We start from the raw sequence: 23,354 nt of genomic DNA on the forward strand, positions 1-23,354 counted from the left end.
TGGTTTACTTGGTATTTTGTTTGTACAGCACGAGCAACCTGCTCATTGTGGCTCTTATAAAGATGAACAGAAGTAATACATGATCCCCCTCCAGGCAGTGATGTATCATACAGCAGACGCACGTCTAATTCACAGTACATTGCTTTGTCGACATCTCTCTCTAGTGGCCAGTCTGAGGATTACAATCCTGAGCACAAGCTCACTTCTAGTGAGTGGCCCAGCCCTTTGTATGTTTTTCTGTATGTGGCCTTAAGGGCTCCACATTTCTGACACACCAGCTGCTGATAATGTCACCAAAGCAGAACATTTTGCACCTTTATTTATAAGAAATTACTTTATAGATAAACAGTGAGGTTACCACAAAGTGGGTGCAGTTTCGCATTAGCCATGTGAGATTCTGGCCTAAGGACTAATTTTACTCATGTTAAATGTTTTGGTCCTTTGGTAAATTAATTTAAGGGGGAAATACCTTGTCAGTGACACACATCCACTTCTCACTGCCAATTATCCACTTATATGTGGTCCCCAGTCAGGATAAGCTCCCTACTATTAAACTGGAAAAAGGTCAGGTTGAGGTTTTTTTCCTGCTCTGAACTTTCATGGTGTCCTGTAATAGTCGAAACAGGTTATTTCTTTAATTGCCTCATTAACTAGCCATTAATGCTAAGTTTTAAGTATTTTTCTTTGTGATGTTGCTCTCATACAAACGAATGTGTACCTACAGACTGAAATATGAAAATGGCCACTTGAGGTGCTAAACTCAAGAAGAATAATCACCCACATTTTCAGCTTCGGTGAATCTTAATTCTTAAATCTTAATTTCTTGCCTTTTTAATCCGTTTACAGCTCATAGATATGTGTTGAAAGACAAACATTTAGCTGCTCTATGGCTAAATCTCAGCTGCTCCCATTAACCGCCGTTAGCAGCCGTAGAGAAAGCTAACTGTAAGCTAACTAGCTGCTAGCCCCAGTTTGTGCCTCTGCTGTGTTTGCCTTGGTATTTGCATAGATTAACATCAGAGTGGTAGTTAATTAATTAACCCCGAAGGTCGTTTAAAATCACTTACCGTTGTTTTGACGGTATTTTAAGAATCCCAGAAGGCTCTTCTGATAACTGAATGATTCATCCGCTGAATGAGAAAAAAATACTTTTTACTCTTTCTGAAGTTGTACCTTAACCTACATTTCTGTGTCAAAACAAAATGGCCGCCCAGTTTTAGCCATTCTGGATCTCAGCAGCTTGGCAAAGTTAGCCAGTAACTGGGAGAAGCTTAATACCTACATATTTATGCCAGACCTTAGTGAGGCACCAAGAGGTAAAAGGAGAGTTAATTTGACTTACATTCATAAGGTGGCCAGAAACAAACTCCAAATGAATACAAACCTTGTGTTTCTGCTGGATGGGTAAGCTAAGTTGTTTACTAACAGGTTAGCCAAAACAACTCGGGGGAAAGTTACCTGCCTGATTTCTGACATGTCAGGGCTGCAGCCCATAAAGGTACAATATACAAATTCCTGCTATAGTCATTTTTCATAACATTTTGGGTGGTCAGAATAGGTAAAACAGGTGTAAATAATCAAACGAACGATTGCACACTGTCACAGCTTGCTAACATAGAGCCATGTTACTGTTATTAGCACTGTAGCCCTTTTCCTACTATGACAAGTCAAAATGTTCGCTGTGAAAAGGACCCATTGTGCATGGTGACCTATTGAGGCACCTAAGTGGATTGCATTCATGTTATTGATTTGTGTGATTCCTGCCATGAAAAATGAAAATGTTACATGTGTAAAAGGTCTTTGTGGTGGTGCGTACAGTGTGTATACGTCAGATTATTTTGATGTTTTCATCCTTTTAGGAGCCAAGAAATCTTTTGTTGACTGCAATGCCTTGTTGCAGGAAGGTGTTTTTTTTTTGTTTTGTTTTTTTTTTTACATTCAGACAGTTGTCTGTCTGTGCACAGGCTGGTTAGTAAAATTCAATAAATAGTTAATAAAATCTTAATATTAATCCTAAAACGAATGAGTAGCCAGTGCAATAATGCCAAAAGCAGAGAAAGATGATCTAATTTCCACCACAATCTGGTCTAATGGCCACAGAGCATCTCTGCAGGAGCAGTTAGCACTTAAATGCCTTGCTCATGAGTCCCACAGTGTTGGTAATGAGGATGAACAAGCACCGCTTTTTCAGCTTCAGCAATTCAAAGATCCAACTGACCTCCTTCTGCTCACAGGCCTGCTTCTAACCTTCTTCTAGCCCAAAAACTGTAACGCATTGATCAGTGTGGCAGCTTTCTTAGACATACAGCAATATACCTCCCTTTTTATGTCATAATTTCACATGCACGGTTACAGCTGATACTTCAACTAGGAGTGAGAGATACACAGTCATTGTGTTTAAGATTAGCTTCAGCACAGATTAATCAAGTATGTCTCAAGCTTGTCTGTCAATTTCATCACTGCAGTCATAGTAGAAAGGTCTTCTGTGAGATAAGAGGCAGATTCATTGAGGGGAAAGTGAAGGCCAGGCAAAGGTCTCTTGTGCCATTTAGTGAGATGAGAAGACAAGATAAGATAGAGACATGACGTGTGCATGTTTTACTCATCCCTTGACGGGGATTTCCTGTGCACTTTTTCTCCCAGTCTGTTTAAGAGAAACACTTTGCACTTGATGTTTTTTTAACTCCAGATAGTTTGTATCAATTGTGGTTACATATTTGTCCTAAACAGGCCTTAATTCAGTACACAGAATATTATTTCCCCAACACAGAAACGGAAAAACACAAAGACACTGCGAACCCCCCCCCCCACCAGAGAGACTATAAAAGAAATCATATTCAGTTGAGTCTTGAAAATAATGTCTGTGTAGCCAAGTGGTAAAGCAAATTAGAGACAGATTTGAAGTAGTAAAGTAGTAAAATTGTTTTAAACATATGATTCAACAGGTCTTTTTTGGTGGGAGGTTTTCCTCAGCTTGAGGTACAGGGATCAAAAATAGACATTAAAAACATTATTCTGTTTTTAGTCAACTTTAAAAATGTATTTTAGTTGTATTTCTTGTATGAAACACTGCATGCTGAATCACTGCAGTTCTGCACTGAAAACTGTTCATACAATAAAGCTACGACTACACCCTTTGTAAACAGAGATACAGGTATAACAGGATGTCAACCACTCTGTTAGTCAAAAAGTATACAGTATTGCTGTGGTTACTGCTTTGAGAAAATTTGAGCTTTAAACGGCCACATCAGCATTCAGATAGATGACGAGATAAGGAGGTGTGGGGTTTAAAAGGAGCGGCAGACTTTGAGTGAGACACTCCTTTCTGCAGAGTCGTCCAGTCCACCCTCACCACAGCCACCATGACCTTCAACGGCACCTGGAAGATTGATCGCAATGATAACTATGAGAAATTCATGGAACAAATGGGTGAGTGATGTCAAACTGCTCATTAAATGCCAAAGACTGCACAGCATATTTCTTAAATATGTGGAAATTGATGCATTTGGTAGAAAACTAACTGTATATAACTGTAAATAACTGTGTATTTCATTACCATGTCTTCTCTTTGTGTGAGAAAATGACAGTAATAATGATCAAGACTCGATAGAGCAGTTGATAAAGTACTGATACAGAGAAGCCAGTCAGTATGTCACATTTAATGAAAATAATTGTTTCTAAGTCAAATGTCAGTTATGCAGCAAACTGGTTTGTGCAATCATAATTTTAAGTTAGAGATTAATGTCTTATGTCTTTCAATAAAGTTAAATAGATGACCAAACTAAATACTGGAGCTAAGGTCTCACTTGAAAACACTTGGCACGGTGACCTACAGAACATCTTTGTTATTTGGCTTTTGTACCTACATATCCTCCACAAAAACACAAACGAGGGAACAACCCGTTCATGAAAAGTGATTAAAGCCTGACAAATTTCCTGTGATTGTTCAGTCTATTGAACTTTCAATGTGTCTGTTTATAGGAATTAACATGGTGAAGAGGAAGCTGGCTGCTCACGACAACCTCAAGATAACCATCGAACAGACTGGAGACAAGTTTCATGTCAAGGAGAGCAGTAATTTCCGCACCCTGGAAATAGACTTCACCCTGGGGGTCAGCTTTGACTACAGCCTTGCAGATGGAACAGAACTATCAGTAAGCTAAAGTTCAAGTTTCTCTCTCTATCATCACACTTTATAATCATATCCCTCGATTAGTGCCAGATACTTTGAACTGAGCTTCAGTCACTTAGACTCCGAACCTTTGAGCTGCAAGAGTTCATTTGTTGGTTCAGAAAACTATCCACACGCCAAAGCCTCACTTTCAACTCTTGTGCCAAGTTGATTTCAACTCACTACCACGAACACTTACAGCCATAAAACTATAACAACACGACCTTCCCTCGTATTTCGGCCAAACCTTTTCCACGTAGTATTCATGTCATGAGTAAATTTCACATTTCCCTCTGCAGGGCTCATGGACCATGGAGGGCGACATGTTGAAGGGGATTTTCAACCGAAAGGACAACGGAAAGCAACTGACAACAACCAGAATCGTCCAAGGAGATGAACTCATACAGGTAAAGCCAATGAATATTTATGCAAATGAGGGCACCAGAAATCCCCATTTCATATCAACCACTCTGAGATTGGGTTTAGCTGGGTTACAAGTTATTCTATATTTTTCATTTATATGTATATTCTGTAACTCTGACTTGCAGCATACTGTAGTATGATTTAAATACACATGCAAACTGTGATGTCCAATAATAAGCCAGATATAGTAGCTATATGACTGTAATTGTATCTGACATCATCTTTCACCAACAGAGCTACAACTACGAAGGTGTGGACGCAAAGAGGATTTTCAAGAAGTGTTAAGACCAAACTGATGACCAGAATTTTAAAGTGAGATGTTTTACATACAGTATTGTTTGATTATCAACTACTTATATCAAAATAACCTGCCTATGAAACAGTTTTGAATTGCACAGGATTTTGTTGCAGTAATAAAGGCATAACTGCATATTTTGTGTGTTTTTTTTTCTGTATTGTATTCATTGAAATTCTAACTTTATAGTGAGAATCTGTGGAGGTTTGTGTGATTTTCAAAAAACGTACACAGTGAAGTGACTAATTTTAAGAGTGATACAATAATTTAAACTTTATTCAACAATGAATAAAAATAAATATATATTATCTACAAAAATATAAAGTGTAGACAGATTTTTATGTTTCTTTAAATTGATCTGTACTTACACAAGTCATGAAGCATTCACTGGAGCACCAACAACTCAATACACCAGTAATGTCAGGCCAAATCCTAACCGCACACAGAGTTATGACAATAGGATTCAGTGAGGCATACAGTTCCAACACGCAAGGTCACATCAGCCATTAACTTATCAGATGAAACCGGTGGCATAATGTGTCTTTTGTTCTTGAGCAGTACAGTCTAATTAGGTTCTGTTGCCGTATATTTAGCATAAGATAATAATAGATGTGGACTGATGCAATGCCAACTGTGACGTTATGTGACACACAATGAAAAGACCGTCAAACAGGCCTCTCGAGTGTATGGAGCCTTACTGTGTTAGCATCATGGGTGTGAGAGGAAAACCAATTATCAGCTTCTTTCTCCAAGTTCCCACTCAAGACATACATGCACATTTAACAATTATCAGAGCAATTTCGTTTAGCACGTTAAGGCTCTTTCAAACTGGTCAGCTTTGCTGCCAGGAGGTGGGATGCACTCGTCACTTACAAACACAGATTCTACCATTTTCTGCCGCTGACATTTGAACGTGTCAAACGTTTGCCAGTTGCAGCTGGAAGCGGAGCGAGCAGCGAGTTTGCAGCTTGCTGCTGTTTGTTGTAGCTTCCAAGTCTGAAAGGCCTTGTAGGAAGCCCCCCCCCCCCCGCCACTCAGCAACACACATACAGTACAATGGTGCACACAGAGGCGTGTCATCAGTCACTATTAGCATTGCATATTTAAAAGTTTTGCATGACATCTTCCATCCCTTTCATTCGTCACTTTCTTTCCACTGTCGTTCTCACACACAAAAAAAACATGTCCCACTGAAAAATGTCAAGGCACTCTTGATACAACTGAAGACACAAAGTTCAGAATGTAAAATACAACTTGTGTGAAAACAATATAATTCCTATTTTTACAACTGAAGAAAATAATTAGATAACATGACAAATACTGTGAATAAATGATATAGCCGTTACATAAGAAACCACAAAAAACACTTTGCAGGTGAGACAGCATTAAGATAATCTGGTTAATGACGAGCTTTATCTAATCCATTAGTTTAGATATTAGATACTTTAAAATAAGAGTAAAATTAATGATTTCTAATTACAAGAGCACAATCAACCTGTGTGAACACATCCTTATGTTATTTGAAGGATTAGACTGCTCAATCAAAAAAATTCTTAACAACTCAGTTACATTGTTTGCCTTTTTTCTTGAATTTTAACAGTGTCGATAATTAAAATGCAAATAGGCAAGTAGGTGCTCAAATTACACGTTTAGGTGTGATAACACACATAAATCTCTAAACACCATCCTTTGGTGTCTCACGGCACAAACACAACACACACACAAACACAGCAAATTTAGTGACTAAATGTGTGCGGTTAGAGTAGTTGAGAAATACCTGGACAAAGGTTACTGTGAATTGACAAAAATGAAAAGTAAATAGCAGGATGTTAAGGAAAAGAAAATTGATATCAATGTTTGAAAACTGAATAACGCTCTTCATGTGTTCTCATAAAGTCGGATTTACAGGAAAAAAAGCCTTAAAAATACTGAAATCTGCCTTAAAAGTGATCTTAAAGTAATTTAGTATGTAAGTTAGTGAATGCATAGTATGTCGGTTGTTTTCTAGCGCATTGTTTCCATCATATGATCATATTTACAATGGATGCATAACCAAAAGTATGTGTCCTTGCATAAGCAAGAGGAGAGAACAACGCTCAAGTGTTAAAAAAGTTTCCAAATCAACCATAGTTACAAATCACTATTTAATGAATTTATTTTATTACAATTAAGTAAAATCCAATAGAATTTATGTTTGTTGGACTCCAGTCCAGTATTATCATGCTCATGCTTATGCTGTACACACAGCTAGTAAGACTTTGTAAAGGCCACATGCAGGTTTCAGAACATTAGTCTTATGAACAAGAGTAAATGTTGTGTTGTACGGTCAATATCGGATAGGCATATTACTTATGTTGGCATCATTATGAAAATACCTGCAAATACAGACCTGTTTAAATCTGTCTACTTTAAAAGGAAGACTGAAAAAATACAATTTGACATCACTGTGAAATACAAAAAAGGATTACAAGAACCAGCACAACTCGAAGGTAGAGTACACAAGGTGACAAGGTCAACCAGTATTTAGTGACCTATTGAATAACCCGAGGGCTGCCCCGACTACACAACATCACTGTCAACAAATTATAATATTTGTAGACTGCCAGAAACTGAACTAATTCTTTGAGAAACTGTCTCTCAAAGATCTAAACATATTTCCGATTGAAGGCTTGAAATCAGCCTATAAGATTATAGGAACATTAATAAATCATTTGACACAATGATTGTGAACTGATTTTTACAGCCAAGGAGGTTGACTGATATGGAGCAGCCCTCAGTCATTCATTAACACATAAATGCTGTAAAATAACTGATAAATGATAACGGTTGAAACAAATCAGTGACTGATTCTATGTAAATGTGGCAATGTCTGTTCCCTAGTGACCCTCTGCCCTCAATGTGCATTAAGTCAGGAAGCTGTCCAGATGTTACTCCTTTGACAGATATAAATAAATGAACCATCTTAAACCTGCAGCTAACAATGCAAACCTCTGGCCTGTTTTATTCTGTTGTGTAGAATGACATCATATCCCAATAAAGTATCTTTAACATATCTTTTCATTTCAGCATGCTGCCGTCACACTTTCATCATAACTGTAGAGACCACAGTATAATCAGTCAACATAATCTCTCATGCCTTACTTGCAATATATTGGTATATCTTCATTTCACTTATGCAAAACTACTGCACAAATTTAAAAAAATAAACATTTTAAAGTTGACGTAAGGTGATAAAAAAGAATAATCAAGACTGAAAAACCCTTTGTGCAAACTAATAACAGTCCAGATTTTGGTTAAAAAAGATCTCAAGTATTGCAGTACTTGCAATGCAAGTATTGCAGAAATACTGCGGGACACTGGAAGACGGTACAGTATATGTGATAGCTGCTAATCCGTCAAACAATTTACAACAGCGTTAGAAATAGGTTTTATTTATGTGACAAGCTTGCATAAATAAATTCCACTCAATTTGGAGATATCGGGCTTCAGAACATGTTTCCATTCTGTAAACTCTTTGGCATCCAGTTAGTACTCTACTGACCACTGTCCTTCTGTGTAAACAAACCTTACCAAGTAACACTCATAAAAAACCACGCTCATCCAGTCCTTTGGCTGTCACTGGGTTCCATTTTGCAGTGGGTTTATTGCTATTATGGCCTGTAAGGTAAAAAAAAAAGAAAAATCTTGTTTAAATGATGTTTTATGATTCACCCTGTGTGTACAATTTCATAAAAACAAAGAAAACAAGTGAATATTGTCATGTTGTCTTTTCCAATACGTGGGCAGTATAGGTAAGACCTTCTATTAGTGGTATGTGTAAATATATATTGTGGTTGTCATATTATATGGTGAAATAGTAAACTGTCTTGAAAATGAATTGAGAAACTGTTAAAGGATTCAAAATAACCAGACAGGAATGTCTGTTTTTAGCAAGACATTTAATACCTGTCAAATCATGGTACCTCATTACATTGATGCATAAATCATCAAATCAATCAGTCAAATTTTGCTGTACAATAGTCCAGCTGATTGATTTGCAACAGTGGTCTCAATAGCCTAAAACAACCAGATATTAAAGGAAAAGCTGCTACAGTATAATTGTTTTAGCAAAATACCTGACGGTTAAATTGATGTCATCTCACAGTATATAGTGTATTGTCATGATAGAGGGCCCTACATTCAGGTTTGCAAGCGACTCAGAGAGGCTTACTTGTTTCAGGTCTGGCTTTTGGCACATCTTGTGAGTATGTGTCAGTGGGGAGTGTGTGGCTGGTATCTCTGCGCTCAGTCACAACCACTGTCCGTGGCACCGTGGCAGAGAGGACAAGAGGCCTCTGGTTGTGGTATTTGAGACGGTATGTTTCCGTCATACAGTTATCCACATTGAAGTATGTTGTCAGAGAAACCTCTTGAGCTGGCACTGCCTGTTCCACTCTGCATCCAGTTAGTCTTTCCTCACTGTCACATGATGATGGGGTACTCCTCTCTGGGTCAGAGCCAGACTTGGAGCTTGCATCTGAGAAGGTTCGGAGACCTGAAATGTCAGGCTTCCTGTGAGGACTGACATAGGATGTGGAGGAAAGACGAGGACTTGATGGAAAGGGTTCTTGAAGCATCCTCGGACGAAACGCGGCGTGGCTCGTTTCGCCCTGGTGAGGAGAGATCCGCTGGATTGGTCGAGGGTGAGGCGACCCTGTCGTACCGAGCTGACGCTGATTGTTCAGTTGGAGAGGTTCTGCAGTCACATTGCTGGATGGGTGGTATGGCAGGTTCATGTGAGGACACTGGGATTCGGAGGCAACGGGCTCGGTGTTGCTGGAGCGGTAAGTGCTTTCTCTGTCTTCGGGCTCGGAGAGAGCGAGATCATCGGAGCTGTTCCATTCTGAGCTGCTGGTTTTTGTAATGTGCCTCATGGCTATACTTTCTCCAGAGTGCCCTCTAGAGTTTGACAGCTCCTGCTGCTCACTCTGCCTGTTATCTGAACCAGTGGAGTCCCTCTCTGAAGACACTGCTTTTCTGGAGGTACTAGAAGTGTACTTTGATTTCCGCCTACAAGAGAAATGTGTTATGATGGAAATGATTATTAAATATAATCCAATTTAAAAATCCAAGTTCTTATATTTACACATTAGAACAAGGGCACTACCTCGAACTTGGACTGCACTTTAGATGTGAATGTGAAACTTGGTCATGGATCTTTCCCTGAGGTTTGGGTTGATGTTTACCTATGAAATATAACACAAAAGGTGATCAAAACATAGTGACAGAAAAGGAGACAATAATGGAAATCAAAAAAAATATAAAGCTATATAGCAGTCATCCTTTGGAAAAGTCTGTAATATTGAGTTGTCTAAATACATATTGTAATTAATGCAAAAGGTAATTATTTTTATCTTCTGACCTTTCTTTCTATTTAGAATTATAGTATGCAGAGCATGTGTAATTATTACTAAAGGGAAATTGATCAAAACAAAATTACACAATGTCAGAAGATAAAAATCTAAAGAATGCAACAAATGAGAAGACATTTGGCATAAAAAAAGTAAATTGACGATTAGAGCCTTGTGAAAAGAAAAAAGATTTGAGCACTGAAATTAATGACTTGTTTTCTCAGACTTTTGAGACTTAATACAGATTTCTGAGTATAAAGTCAAATTGTTAGATTTTAGACTTTAATCTCATAATTCAAATGTATTTTTCTCCAGATTCCTAGATTAATATCAGAGCTCAAACACTTTTTCCACTTAACCCGTGACCTTTTACCCTACTTATGAAACTAGGCAGATACAGGGGCACGCTTACAGTAAAGCAAAATTAATCAAAAGAAGAGACTACGCACACACAGAAGCGACAAAATCATCTACACATCTGACAATGAAACTGATGTCCTCTCAGGACACAAGGTGGCAGCAGCAGAGTGTTAATCTCACTAGACTTTCTCACAGCTGGATGAACCAGTCAGCATGCTCCCTCTGTGCACCAGCGCGGCGAGAGGCAGCGTGGTGCTGAATTCCTTCCCTTTAAAAATAGATGTCATTTTTTTCTTTGCTGTTGCCCTGGAGAGGTCCATGCAAGGATAAAAGCTTTAGCTGTTGGTTGGAAACACTGGCTCTAGATGCACGTAGCCTCGATAAAGTATCAAGTGCAGCACACTCAAAGTACTGCATGAAACAGAAAGATATTTATGACAATGCCAGCAGCCATGTCCAGCTGTGCTATCTGAATGAGCTTTGTAGGATTACCATCAGATTAATGCCTGTGCAGGGCCGACTGGGTGAAGAGGTTAAAGAAGCCAGTGCAAGCTCAGAAATCAGCCCAGATATTTATCAACCTTCAATTATTCTCACATTATCAGTATTTGAGACAGCTCACACTTCATCTGTCACACTAATGGAAATATGGAAAAAGAAACAAAAAAGGGAAAGACTCTCTTTAAATACTCTTTAGAATTAAATTATGTAGGGTATGCATACATACTCAACATATTTTGTACTAAAGGAAGACTAGTAAAACACCCCAGCTTGTGTATCTTGTATTTACAAATGTGATCGACTGCTGACTTGATGTTCCCAAGGGTTAATTCTTCATCACACATTTTGCCATACACAGTGTCAGGCACCTATGTAATGTAAACATTTACTGAGCTCGTTACAAGTTAAGACTGAAAAATTAAATATTAGTAGTAAGTAGAAGTAGTAAGTTACAACAAGCCAATTGGTTGTGGTTATTTCCACACTCACTTGTATTTATTACAAGCAAAAACGTTACTGTTTGAAGAAAATCCGAGGAAGCCATTAAAATCTTGGGGCTTACCATTGTGTGAAGGTGAGGACATCATACTTGATTTGGCATCGCCTCCTTTTTGGTGCAGCTGACTGAAAGTAAAAGACCAAAATTATTCTCAGCATGTTTTCAGTTCAATCATGCTTTCATGCACAGCAACAATCAAACAAACTTGAATGGTCTTTTGATGCACTGAGAAGAACAGAAGAAAAAGCATTTCAGATTCACTGCTCTGGCCCAACTGGGTGTAAATGTCCAAAAATAGAATTTATTTGATTTTATTATTATATTAATTGTTTTAAAAGAAATTATGTACAGCCCTGTGTATTGGTTGGTACTAATTTAGTTTTTTTTTTGTGAAAATAAGCCTTTAAAAGTTTGATAAGAGTTCCATTAAATTCATACATTAAATATTTAATTGTGATATTAAACACGAATGTATATTAATAAGCTGGGAAGCCCAATATAACCAGTAGTTCCTGGTACCCTTTCCTCTTATAGTCCCTTTGGTGCATATCCACCACATATGCCATGACACAGAATTGCCGCTCTAAACTGAAGGCCTCTCGGCTGCCAGTCAGCTGGGAAAAACTTCCCAGCCGACTCCCAGCTAACTCCCAGCCACTGTGAGTCTCCCCAGTCGTCCCGTTTCCTGAAAGGGCGTGTTAGGGTTAGGGCATCGCATTCATTAGGTCATCGAGGAGGATTTAATTTCTGTCAAATATCCAGGAGAGGCCCAACGAGCATCCACCATGAATCTGCCAGGGCCCTGTCGTGGATCAGCTGGTGATGCTAGTTGGCTGCATCTGTATGTAACAATCTATAACTCCGAGATATTTAATTACCAATAACACCACTGACATTTATCATCAATTGATTATTATTATATCCATGGATATTTACATTCTAAATTAATTTAAAGGAAAACTATATCATTGATACTTATATACATCCTCAGTGACGTCAGTCATTTCAGGGATACATTTGTTATCGGACCTGTCTAATCTATTTAAACATAAGTACACAGTTTTGTGGACATCCAGTGTCTTTTTGTACAGACATGTATTATCTTTATTGACAGTAGGAGCTTTATAAACTGCTGTGTGTAGCTGTGATGTTCACTGCAGTAACGTTAGTCTCTGTTGGAGAAAAACTTGATTCATCTACCTTGTAGCGTTCCCACTTCTTGGATGTGAAACCTCCACCTTGTAAAAAATGTGCACTGAACAATACACACTTGTGTCTTACCTTTGCAACTGTGCCTCTGGTGTTGATCTCTGATCTTTGACAATAAAACCATCAACGCCAGGTGAGTCGGGATTGGTGGAGCCACTGCTGAGTCTATCACTGCTCTCGTAGCCAGACTCCGTCCTTTGAATGGTCCAGGTATCGCTACGCAGCAGTGTCTTGGGGCCACCCTTTAGTCTGCTGCCTCTCTGTTGGTTGGCCCTGCTTTCTGACTCTACAGAGCTGTGGCTCTCAGTCTCATGCCGCTGCTCATCCTCATAAATCGTCATTAAACACTTCTGCTTCCGATCGTCTCTGGTCCGTACATATTCCCGCTCACGGTCTCTGCTTTGTTCAATGTGCACTTTTTCCTGGGATGAAGGCTTACTGTGCCGAGGGCTGTCATGTTGACGGCGCTGCTCCAGTTCATTAAGCACAGTGTCCACATTTAACACCTCTCGAATGGGTCTCCACGTGGATTTAGATTTATTGCGACTTCCTTCGCTTCCACCTTTTTCCCACTGCTCCTGGCAGCTATCCTGATCATAGCGACTTGGGGAAGTGTTGTTCCTCCGACTATGCCCACCACCCTGTGTACCGAAAGACTGTCCACGTGGTTCATGAGATCCTCTGCTTGAATGGTTCGATGACTTCTCAGTGCGTGGATAACTCTTTGATTTTTGGTCCGCAGGAGGCCTCGGTCCATTTTCTGGAGGAGATGAAGATCTTGCATGTGCCATGTCTAGAGAGAGAGGGGACATAAATCATTTTGTACAACAACCTTTTCAAACATGCTCTCACATACAGTAGTTATCGGCGCTGGCTTGCTCCTGTATGCCTTTGTTTTGGCCTTGGTCAGTGTTTCCCAATGCTCTACCTTTGTGTTGTGATGGTTCCGTTTTCCGATGCCCTCTATCCTTTTTTGATGTTTCACTTGGCCTCTGCAAATTCTCTGTGAAAGGTTCCTGGAATTTGTTAGGACTGCCAAGGGGATGTTTCACTGAGGGAAAAAAAACATTGAAATGGCAAGTGAGTGGTTGCTGTACAATGTAGAAAGCTCTTAAGTAAACTTTTCTGACTGCTGACAAATGGTAAATATATATCATGTTACCCTAAATTCCCATTATCTGCATCAAGAGCCACAGGCATTCCTAGGGTGTGACATGCCTATTTATGTCAGTACATTTTAACAGGTACAGGTAACATGCTATTCTACCACATATGAAGTTTACCAGAGGTTTCAGTGTGTTTGTGATAGCCTTGCATCTTGTGCTGGGCTCAAGCAAATTCACATTATGTTGCTGCAAATGGGGCAAGACACAAAACAAAAAAAAACACCAAAGAGCAGATGCCAGTGCATCATTAGCAATGTTAAAATACACTATTGCTGCCACATTTCCAACCCTGTGGTGTGTTTATTTGCCTTTGTAGCAAGCAGGTCACTGTGAGAGGATGTGAGAGATGCTGTGAACTGTGAACATCTGCCTCAAAATCAACACATTCACACAACAGCTGCACTGGCCTTCACATTTACTACTCAGCCTCCTTTCTGCATGTTAGTAAGATCGTTTTCTGCAGTGTTCTTTTTTTTTGCTCTATATTTCTGAGTAAACATAACAAAACAGTATAATGAACAGCCTCTCTGAAACATGAGGAACTATAATGGTGTGCATGTGCATGGTGGCTGGATATTACAACAGTGGTGAGTAACACCAGTGTGTAAACTGTAGTGTTATGGATTTATTCATGTAGCCTAATGCTGACATTTAAGTAGTTCCACTGAAAACAGATACTAGATTTAGACCATACCCAACTGACAGGTCAATAAAGAAATACAAACATCATCATTTTGCCTGAGTTTATACTGAGACTGCCTGTGATACCTGGACCATTCAAAGGACACAGTATGAGTTTATTAGCAATGTGCTTAGCAATGTGAGCACAGTATAACACTGTAGGGCAGTTGTCTTTGTTAGTTGTAGTTGTAAGTGGATATTGGATTGGAGATTAACTGTAAAAATGAAAACTCCTACCACTGTGTCCCGCAGGGCAAATTAACAATGATAATAATAATAAATATTGGGCCATATCTCACTCTACAACAACAAAAAATCAATTACTTACACATATTTTCATAAAAACAAGAATCCAGTCCCATGCCAGTCAAAGTGTCTGGGAGCCACACTAAAGCAAAACAATCCATCTAAATGGCCAAAACTCCAGTGCCAAAAAAACATGCAGATAAATTAATGGAGGCTAACATCAGAAATGTCTAGGGGAGGAGTGAGAACTGTGGCGCAGGAGCATGAGTGCGCTTGGCCACAGGAGCGGGGATTAGGGATGGAGGCGTGGGTGGTAATCTGCGTGCAACAGAGGCATCATCCTCATGTCAAGTTCAAGCCAGCACACAGGGCAGGACAATCTTTCTGCCTGCGGTTTAACAGCATTTGTGCAATCCCAATGCAAACCATAACAGTAATTTGTGGAGTGAAATCATTATTGTCATAGGCAGTGACATTGAATGATGTTTAATTTTACTTAGTGATACCTTAGATTAGATTGATTGGGATTTATGGAAACAAAATTATTAGACAAATTGAAATTGATCGACATTCTGATCCCTATCACGACCTCTTATTAATCGTTAATACTAAATACGCTATGTTGCAGTTTCCTTTCACCTCAGCTTCCCTGACACATCAAAAAGTGTGATCTTAATTTCTGTGATTGCAGTCTGACAGCAACCGTCCTCTATTATTAGAAAAGACTTATTGTATACATTCCAGTGGAAGTTCTGTATGATTTGTATGTAGAAAAAAAGAGAACATAATAACATAATATTTTTACATGAAAATAAGGAATAAGTGCAACATTTGTGAACGTGTATGCACATCTGTAGAGTTGCATTCACACATGTCACATGTCATTTTATTGGGTGCATAACCTGAAGACTGTTTTGGATATTTGCTGCCTAATATTACCTTTACTTTAGGTAAAAAGTGTAATTTGCTTGTTTAAAATACTATGATAATGAAGGAAAAAAAGAAAGTATATGTTAAATGCGCATCAGATGTTTATAGCAGTGGTACATTAATTATTCAGGTGATCATCTTGGGGGTAATCTGGACCAAGCCATTGTTTGATATATAGTAGTAAAAGGTTTTTGAAGCCTACAAATCTAAATGCTGATGTACATACTGTATTTATTTTTCAAAAATGTCAAAATACAGGTTGAATGTTGGGTTAAGAGTCTATCTTACCTGTCATGTCACCATTTACTTGGGCTTTGTACCGAGGACACATAGTAGTTTGTCTGGGTGCATCTTCATTAGACACTGGAGATCCCTCAGGATTGGTGTAAAATAGGAGAAGTGGCTGGAAATGTCCTCTGATACATTTCGAGGCAACATCTTTCCATTTGGATCCAATCTGGACAAAAGGAAAGTGTGATGTAAGAGCACGTAACACACAGTAACAGGTAGTAGACTTCTGAATGGGGATAAAGCAGATTAATAGCAGAGTTCCTAACCTCCTTTACAGTAGCATCATCAAAAAACATCCATTTTGAAGATTTGGTGTGATAGGCAAAGGCTGAGTAATGTTTACTCGAAAAACAGATCATCCCCACCAGATGTAGCTCACTCCTTTTGGCATTTTCATCCGTGACACGGTTGAAAAGCTGAAAGAGAGCAAATTGAGACAAATTTGATCTCCACATATTGCTTTTTGGCAGATGCTAAACCCTATGAGAATAAAATCTATGTGTGTGTTTTTCATATCCCTTTTTTTTATAAGATTACAGCGCATTGACCTTCATCATTACTTGTATATGTTGTTGTTTTTTGTTTTGTTTTTTTGTACATGAATCATTTGCGGATTTCTGTCATTTTTGGAGCAGATCTCTAACATCGCAACTTGCAGTCCTCTCTATAGAGAACTGATGCAGATAGTACATTTCTTTTGGTCCTCTAGTGAGGTTCGCTTTAGCTCTTACCCCGCACAGGTTCAACCGTGGGCCAAGAGACCGAATGACATCGTCCGTGAGATCAGACTGCTCAGCATCCCATACAAATCCAATAGTGACGATCTCTGGACAGTTCATGAGCACTCTGCGGATCTTGATACTTTGACCACAATTGCTCTGCAAATTGTAAAGAAACATACAAGGGTTAAGTACAAGAGTTAAGTCCTTAAGTTCTTAGCAATGGATTTATAAGACAGATGTAATTGTACTTCTTCTTTAAAGTGACTGTAGATATATCCGGGGAAACAAAATATATGTGTGCAAGACAGAATTAGGTCACTGTATTTAAGCTTATCACAAAGACTGGAAGAGAGGGGGAAACAGCTAGCCATTGTTATAGCAAACTGTATGGCTGCATTTCATTTGTGTAGTCATAGAAAATTAGACATTTTGATGAGCAGCTATCTTAAGCCTTTCTATTTCTGCTTCCCGACGAACAACAGTCTAATTCATTCAGTACAAATTGCTAGCTTTTCTAAAACAAAACCCAGCAGTCAAGAGACAGTAGTAGTGTGATATAGTAAATGTGTTATTTTTATAGCACTTTTAAAAACCGATGTTACAAAGTGCTTAACACTGAACGAATAATAAAATCAAAGATACTGGAATAAAATCAGCAGGCAGACACCAGTGAACCAGACACAAGATAAAAATCTAAAATGTGCAGCATATAATACTTAATAAGATATAGATATTTTGCTTTTAAATTCTGGCAGTGGCCTCCTGTCTTTGTGCCAACGTAGGCTAAACACATGCTGGACTAAAAACATTGAGATAAAAGTGAAATTAATCTTTTCAGTCTCAGCAATAAATATATGAGAACATTTCCACAAATGTCAGAGTAGTGGGTTGTGGCTTTCTGTCTGACACACACACACACACACACACTTTGCCAAAACTGAAATAAAACTCATGTGACACATCACTCCAAAATGTCATAATAAGGGTTATTTCAAACATGGAAAATAGCCAGACAACATGTATTATCTACACATCGGTATCATAAATTCCATAGTGAAGCTCCCATTCTCTAGGAGTGTAATGGGTTAAGGGAACAGAGCACTCAGCTTCACCAAACTGATGCACACTGAAGAGCAAGACAGCGGTAGCAAATACAGATGAGAGAAAAACAGTGGATATGCCCTTACTGCTATTTATATCCTAACACTAGTCTGGCACCGTCTCCTTCCGGACGCTTCAAGTGCAGTGTCACAGCAGAAAGCACAGAGTGTACTTTGTACAGCTGTAAGAATAATTTTTTTGTGCCCATTTTACAGTAACATGCCAACTGTTCAGCTGAATGACTAAATTATTCATTAATAGCTACCTGTAACAAATTAGCATTTACTAATGGTTGAATTCAGACAAATGTTCTTTACAAAACAGCCAAATGGGAAAAGGTATTGAGCCACTACTTTGTAAAGCCGTCTCATATATTCAGAAAAACGTCACATTGCAACGAAAATAATAAATCACATACCGGGCAGCTTCGGAGGTCACCTGTGTTGTTTGCTGCCTGCAGCAATTCTCCAAACATGTCTGACCTGAGCCGCTCGTTCTTCCCCAACATGCGATCAACCTGTTGGCTGTGCATGAAAAGAAAAAAAATTTTGTATCCCAATTTTAAAACCATGGCAGCAAACCAAGTACAGAATCTACAATAAACATATAGTTAAATACCTGTCTGACAAGTTTCACTGAACATTATTATCTTTGTAAAAGTTAAATTTATGGCAGGCTGTTGTATTGGATATTAGAGTTTACAGGTGTAGCTAGTAAAATAATAAAATAAAGTATATATTAAATATATATATATATTAAAATGTTTATATATACAGTGCTTAACAAATTTATCAGACCACCTGTCATAAAAACGAGAAAACACAAATATTTTAGAAATCTGTCAAAAACTTGTTTCAAATTAAACACTGTATTATTATTTATTAGGCAAATAACAAACTGGAACAACCAAATAGTCCTTATTCACATATTTTAACCAAAAATCTTAATATTTTGTTTGACCTCCTTTGGCCCCTGATTGTTTTCATGTACTTTTCGACATCTCTTTTGTTATTGAGTTCCAAATAGTTCCTAGCTGTTCCCAGAGACTTTGGATTTGGATTAAATGTGTGTGTGATCTATTTTTTAATTCAATAAATCCCAGATCTGTTCGATAGGATTCAAGTCTGGACTTTGACTTGGCCAGTCCATCAGTTCCACTACTCCAGATTCCTTTTACATCATTTCAAATACATCATTTTGATTAAAGAGCTTGCACATACTGGTGGATTAACCATTACAGAAGTTAAAAAAATATTTTGGTAATCAGCAATACTGAAAATGAATGAAGCTGTTCCTGTTTGCACTCCACAGCTATTCCCAATGAGCTTTTGATACCAGTGAATGCAAACACACACTTAGTATTTGCAGTGTGCAGATTTATTCTTAGTTATTTTTTGCTTTGACAGGATTCAAGCAAGCATGCCTGCAGAAATTCAGCTGATCCAGACATGGTGCACTTGTTGCACAAGAGAGGGGACATTAAGGAGCCTCATATTTTGGCACTGTCTGGCTTTGTGGAAATTAAATGGTTGAACCAGTGATAATAATGTTGTGGATGTGGATGTTTAGATGTTTGGTGCAGCTTAAAGTGACACAATGACTTGACGAAATCCATAAAATCCAGTTGAACAAGTGACTGATTCTGTTTCATTCCACCATAACACAATTTGTCATTGACGGGCTATTCTGTTGTTCAGGCGCCAAAAACATTCAGTGCCTTTTTCAAGGTCAAATTTAGGATTATGAATGCTCATATTGTATGATGTTCAGCTAAAACACTCCAGTATCTATCAACAGACTCAATATCTGGCTGTTAAATGACATGAAGGAAATTGATCTAAGATGCTTAAAATTGCAATCAAATAATTTTCTAGTAACCTTTAATATAATACTCTGACATTTAAATCAGGATTAGCACTCTGGCCTGATTTTTGTATCCCATTTTAAAGCCATGGCAGTAAATCAAGTACTCACCATAACGCAGTGGTTGAGACATAATGTACGAATTCTGTGAATGGGTGTGGATCTGAGGATGCACCACAACAGCGACACACAAACTGCAAAAGAAAAGCTGCACATTATTTTACAGGTTGCGTTTTATGTTTACATTTTAGTAAATGAACTGTTCATCTGTTCATCTTCTGCAGTGATTAACATCAACTCTGACATTTAGTTAGAGTAGCTGTGGGTGAATTTCTTTATTATGATTATTCTACTAACAGGAATTATTCTTTCTACTATAGAAATGTACTTCTTATTATTGCCAGCATGTACTTCACATTAATACGCATCGCAGTACAGTACAATTGTTTTTCAACTTATTGAAAAAAAACGTACCTGCTCATAAAGCATCATCGCAAACTTCTGATGGGTTATGCAGGATTTAGATGAGCAAGCATCTGTCGCAGTGTCTGAAACTATGTGCAAATGAATTCTCTCCAGGATGTTCTCCTGATGTATAAGAAATAAGAGCAGATGCAGCGCCAACACTGAATAACACAACAAAAACTTACTACACAGCAGAGTTGCACACACTAAAAGAACCTTAAAATTTTTAAACCTTAAAAAATTCTGTTTCCTTACAAACTGAATATCCACTCAAACATGTGAGTGAAACATTTAATGTCTCTTAACGCCTTTGTCTTTTCTTTGACAACAGTGATGTCACACAGCAACTAACAATATTAGATTTGGATTTAAAATGGTTGTAGATAATAAAATGGCGTCACTTATTTCAAATCATACAGCTTGTGATGCGAAGTCAGACTTAAGTGAGCTCGCCACCCTTTTTCTCATGAGTTCAACATAAATGACATAGACAACGATACAAATAATGGAATTTTAGAATATCTAGGTACTACACAAAGACCAAACACAAAACTCAGCCAAAGCCAAACTTAATCAACTAAATCCAATACACAGCCCTAACAGGGATCACATATGCTAAAAAGCAAGAGGCCAAAATGTATAAATTACATACAGTAGATACAACCGGCGATAACAAAAGAGCCAAGGCACTTTGTCAGTGGCCTCTGCTTCTTTTTGCCTTCAGTGTCACAGAGGAGGAAGCACCATGACGTTATTTAATATACAGTTTATTTGAAAAGGTCTTCCACTGAATATTACGTTGATAAAAAGCCAAAGGCGCAGTGTTAACGTACAAAACACTCAGCAGCGTCATCCATCAGGCCAAGTTGGAAGCGTTGCTCATCCTTAAAAGTTTCAGCTAGAGCGTTACGCAGGCTGTCAGAGGGGAGGACACGCTCTCTACTCTGCTGAAACTGGCTGAAAATACTCTGAAAGATGAAAAACAATGATTGGTTACTGTCTTAAAAATTAACTGTATTTGGAAATTGCGTTGCCAAATTATAACTAATGAGCAATTCTCACTTTTATAGACTGTTATTATGGCATCAAAATGTATCAGATATTTTTTTCATCACCAGTATGATAGAGATTAAACTGATGAAATATTCAGCAGTATAACAAATAATGTCAGGTTTTTCTCAGAGTGCAGAAACATACAAACCTTTAAAGCACAGAAAATGCAGGCATCACCGAGACAGAAGTGACCTGAGAGCTGCCTCAAACTTCTCCTGAAAATGTCCAGCTGCCAAAGCACCTGTGAAGGATTAAAGAAACAGCACAAAATACCAACATGAACTGAAACAGAGTACATTTTTATACAAGAGTTTCAGAAGCTCGAATTGAAGAGAAAGATCTGACAAACAATACTTTTGACATTACCATTATACAATACCAAAGGGCTGCTAGTCCTGCTAAACCCACTGAAAATGAACACTCGACTCTGCAGCTTCTCTCAGCTTTTAGCCATTTGCAGGGTGTTATTTTGGTGTGCTGGTCCAAGTGGCTGAGACCCAGACACTCTGTCACTAACCAACACCAACACACATCAAAAAAACATGCCCAGCTCACACACGTCAAGGAGACATAACCAGCAATAATAGTAAAACAAAAACAAGCTCGCCAGCTAGAGACAGATTTTGTAAAGCTGACAGACAAAATTATTTAAAAAAGTGAACGTTGGCAGGAGGCAAAGTAGGATTCTACTCGTATTCCCACTTCTACTGACTGAGAAACGTTAGGATAATGTTTTTCTAAAATATTTGTCAAAAGAACAAGATCGGTTGTGGCAGCTTCAAAGTTTGTTAAGTTTGTTTTGGGGTCAAAATCTGCTCTCTGGTGGTAAAAAATTTTATTCTTTAAGAGTGTGGAAATGTTTGAAGGAGAATTTATTGTTTGTTTGTCTCAGCATTTAGACGCATTGAGATGTAACTTAATTTAAGTTTTTTTTTTTTTTTTTAGCAATTTACAGCTGGTAGAAAAGGGTTCTCACCTGAACAGCGCTGTTTAGGAAGCAGCTGTTTTGCCCGGGCTCATTCAGCAGGCCTTTGGTGAGCGCGAGAGACAGCATGCTACCAGGCTGGTAGGATTTCTTCAAGCCTCCTCCAGGTTTTTTGAACATCTTCACCCATGCCATGGAGTTAGAGCCTGCAACTGAAAAAATAATCTGGTTTTGACATTTTGTGTATTTCACCAAGAGGGTGTCTGTCTGTAAAAGATACATATTTATTATTTATAATCCTAAATAAGATACATTTCATTCGTTTTCTAAACAGAAAACATTATACACTCAAATTATAGTAAACATACAAATATTTTAAATCCTGCACGTCTACATCTACATTAATATACTAATGATTCAAAATGTGATAATTATTGCATGTCACTATGGAGGAACAATAAGCAACCCTGGATAAAAATTCAGTTAATCTTGGACACCGTTGTGAATACATCACTTAATAATCTAAATGCGTGATTTGGTTGGATGCCAGGTGAATCTTGTCATCTACCTTCTCCAGAGTTGGGGGGAGACTTGCTGCGGCTGGACATGCTGGGAGGTGGGAGCTGGTGCGTTGGTCTGGCCATGGGCTCCATCCATTTCATCCCCACGCACCTCCAGAGTGGTTGGTCGAAAGCATTGTCAGGATCAGCCACAGGACAGCCTCAGCCATGTGCTACTGGGCATTGAATGGCAAGTGGACAATATCTGAGGATAGGTGGAGGGGAAGAGGTGAATCACAGATGTACTAGCACAAGTCCACAGTGCAGCAAGTAAGGCTGAAGAGCAGAGCAATGCTCAAAAAGAAGTGCAGGAGCCATTTCCTGCATCCCGACATGAACAAAAATCCAAAAAAACGCAAGTCCAGCCTTTAATTAAACACTTCTCAGAAGAACTTCTGAATAAAATTCGCTGAAGTTCATCCTCACGCCATAAATACTTTAAAAACATTTAGCCCTTGCAGTTGTGCGCCTCCTCTGTGATCTGCAGCCTTCACAATCTGCAT

The 23,354-nt window shown here is 38.4% G+C and overlaps 2 protein-coding genes across 2 annotated transcripts; one reads left to right on the forward strand and one right to left on the reverse strand.

Annotated features, from left to right (window-relative positions):
- Positions 1-3,307: 3,307 nt before the first annotated feature.
- On the forward strand, positions 3,308-4,946 carry fabp2 (fatty acid binding protein 2, intestinal). Its single transcript, XM_070827758.1, has 4 exons — positions 3,308-3,429; positions 3,982-4,154; positions 4,471-4,578; positions 4,829-4,946. The coding sequence occupies exons 1-4, from the start codon at positions 3,363-3,365 to the stop codon at positions 4,877-4,879; spliced, it is 399 nt and encodes a 132-aa protein (XP_070683859.1). The 5' UTR covers positions 3,308-3,362; the 3' UTR covers positions 4,880-4,946.
- A 3,278-nt stretch (positions 4,947-8,224) lies between these two features.
- Positions 8,225-22,953, reverse strand: usp53b (ubiquitin specific peptidase 53b). Its single transcript, XM_070827885.1, has 16 exons — positions 22,860-22,953; positions 22,343-22,503; positions 21,515-21,607; positions 21,147-21,281; positions 20,323-20,436; positions 19,960-20,042; positions 18,404-18,509; positions 16,894-17,040; positions 16,429-16,578; positions 16,160-16,328; positions 13,777-13,899; positions 12,921-13,641; positions 11,703-11,764; positions 10,036-10,114; positions 9,100-9,938; positions 8,225-8,546 (listed from the first exon to the last, which is right to left on the reverse strand). The coding sequence occupies exons 1-16, from the start codon at positions 22,951-22,953 to the stop codon at positions 8,470-8,472; spliced, it is 3,153 nt and encodes a 1,050-aa protein (XP_070683986.1). The 3' UTR covers positions 8,225-8,469.
- Positions 22,954-23,354: the final 401 nt, after the last annotated feature.

The sequence above is a fragment of the Pempheris klunzingeri genome, chromosome 3 (assembly GCF_042242105.1).
Source record: "Pempheris klunzingeri isolate RE-2024b chromosome 3, fPemKlu1.hap1, whole genome shotgun sequence".
NCBI lineage: Eukaryota > Metazoa > Chordata > Actinopteri > Acropomatiformes > Pempheridae > Pempheris > Pempheris klunzingeri.

What these genes read in the sequence shown, in the direction of transcription:
- fabp2 (XM_070827758.1), top strand. Translation starts at nt 3,363, where the DNA reads ATGACCTTCAACGGCACCTGGAAGATTGATCGCAATGATAACTATGAG. An exon ending in GAAATTCATGGAACAAATGG is followed by an intron (nt 3,430 to 3,981) that starts GTGAGTGATGTC and finishes GTCTGTTTATAG; the next exon opens with GAATTAACATGGTGAAGAGG. An exon ending in AAGGAGATGAACTCATACAG is followed by an intron (nt 4,579 to 4,828) that starts GTAAAGCCAATG and finishes TTTCACCAACAG; the next exon opens with AGCTACAACTACGAAGGTGT.
- usp53b (XM_070827885.1), bottom strand. Translation starts at nt 22,953, where the DNA reads ATGAAATGGATGGAGCCCATGGCCAGACCAACGCACCAGCTCCCACCT. An exon ending in TCCCCCCAACTCTGGAGAAG is followed by an intron (nt 22,504 to 22,859) that starts GTAGATGACAAG and finishes TTATTTTTTCAG; the next exon opens with TTGCAGGCTCTAACTCCATG. An exon ending in GCATTTTCTGTGCTTTAAAG is followed by an intron (nt 21,282 to 21,514) that starts GTTTGTATGTTT and finishes TTCATCTTTCAG; the next exon opens with AGTATTTTCAGCCAGTTTCA.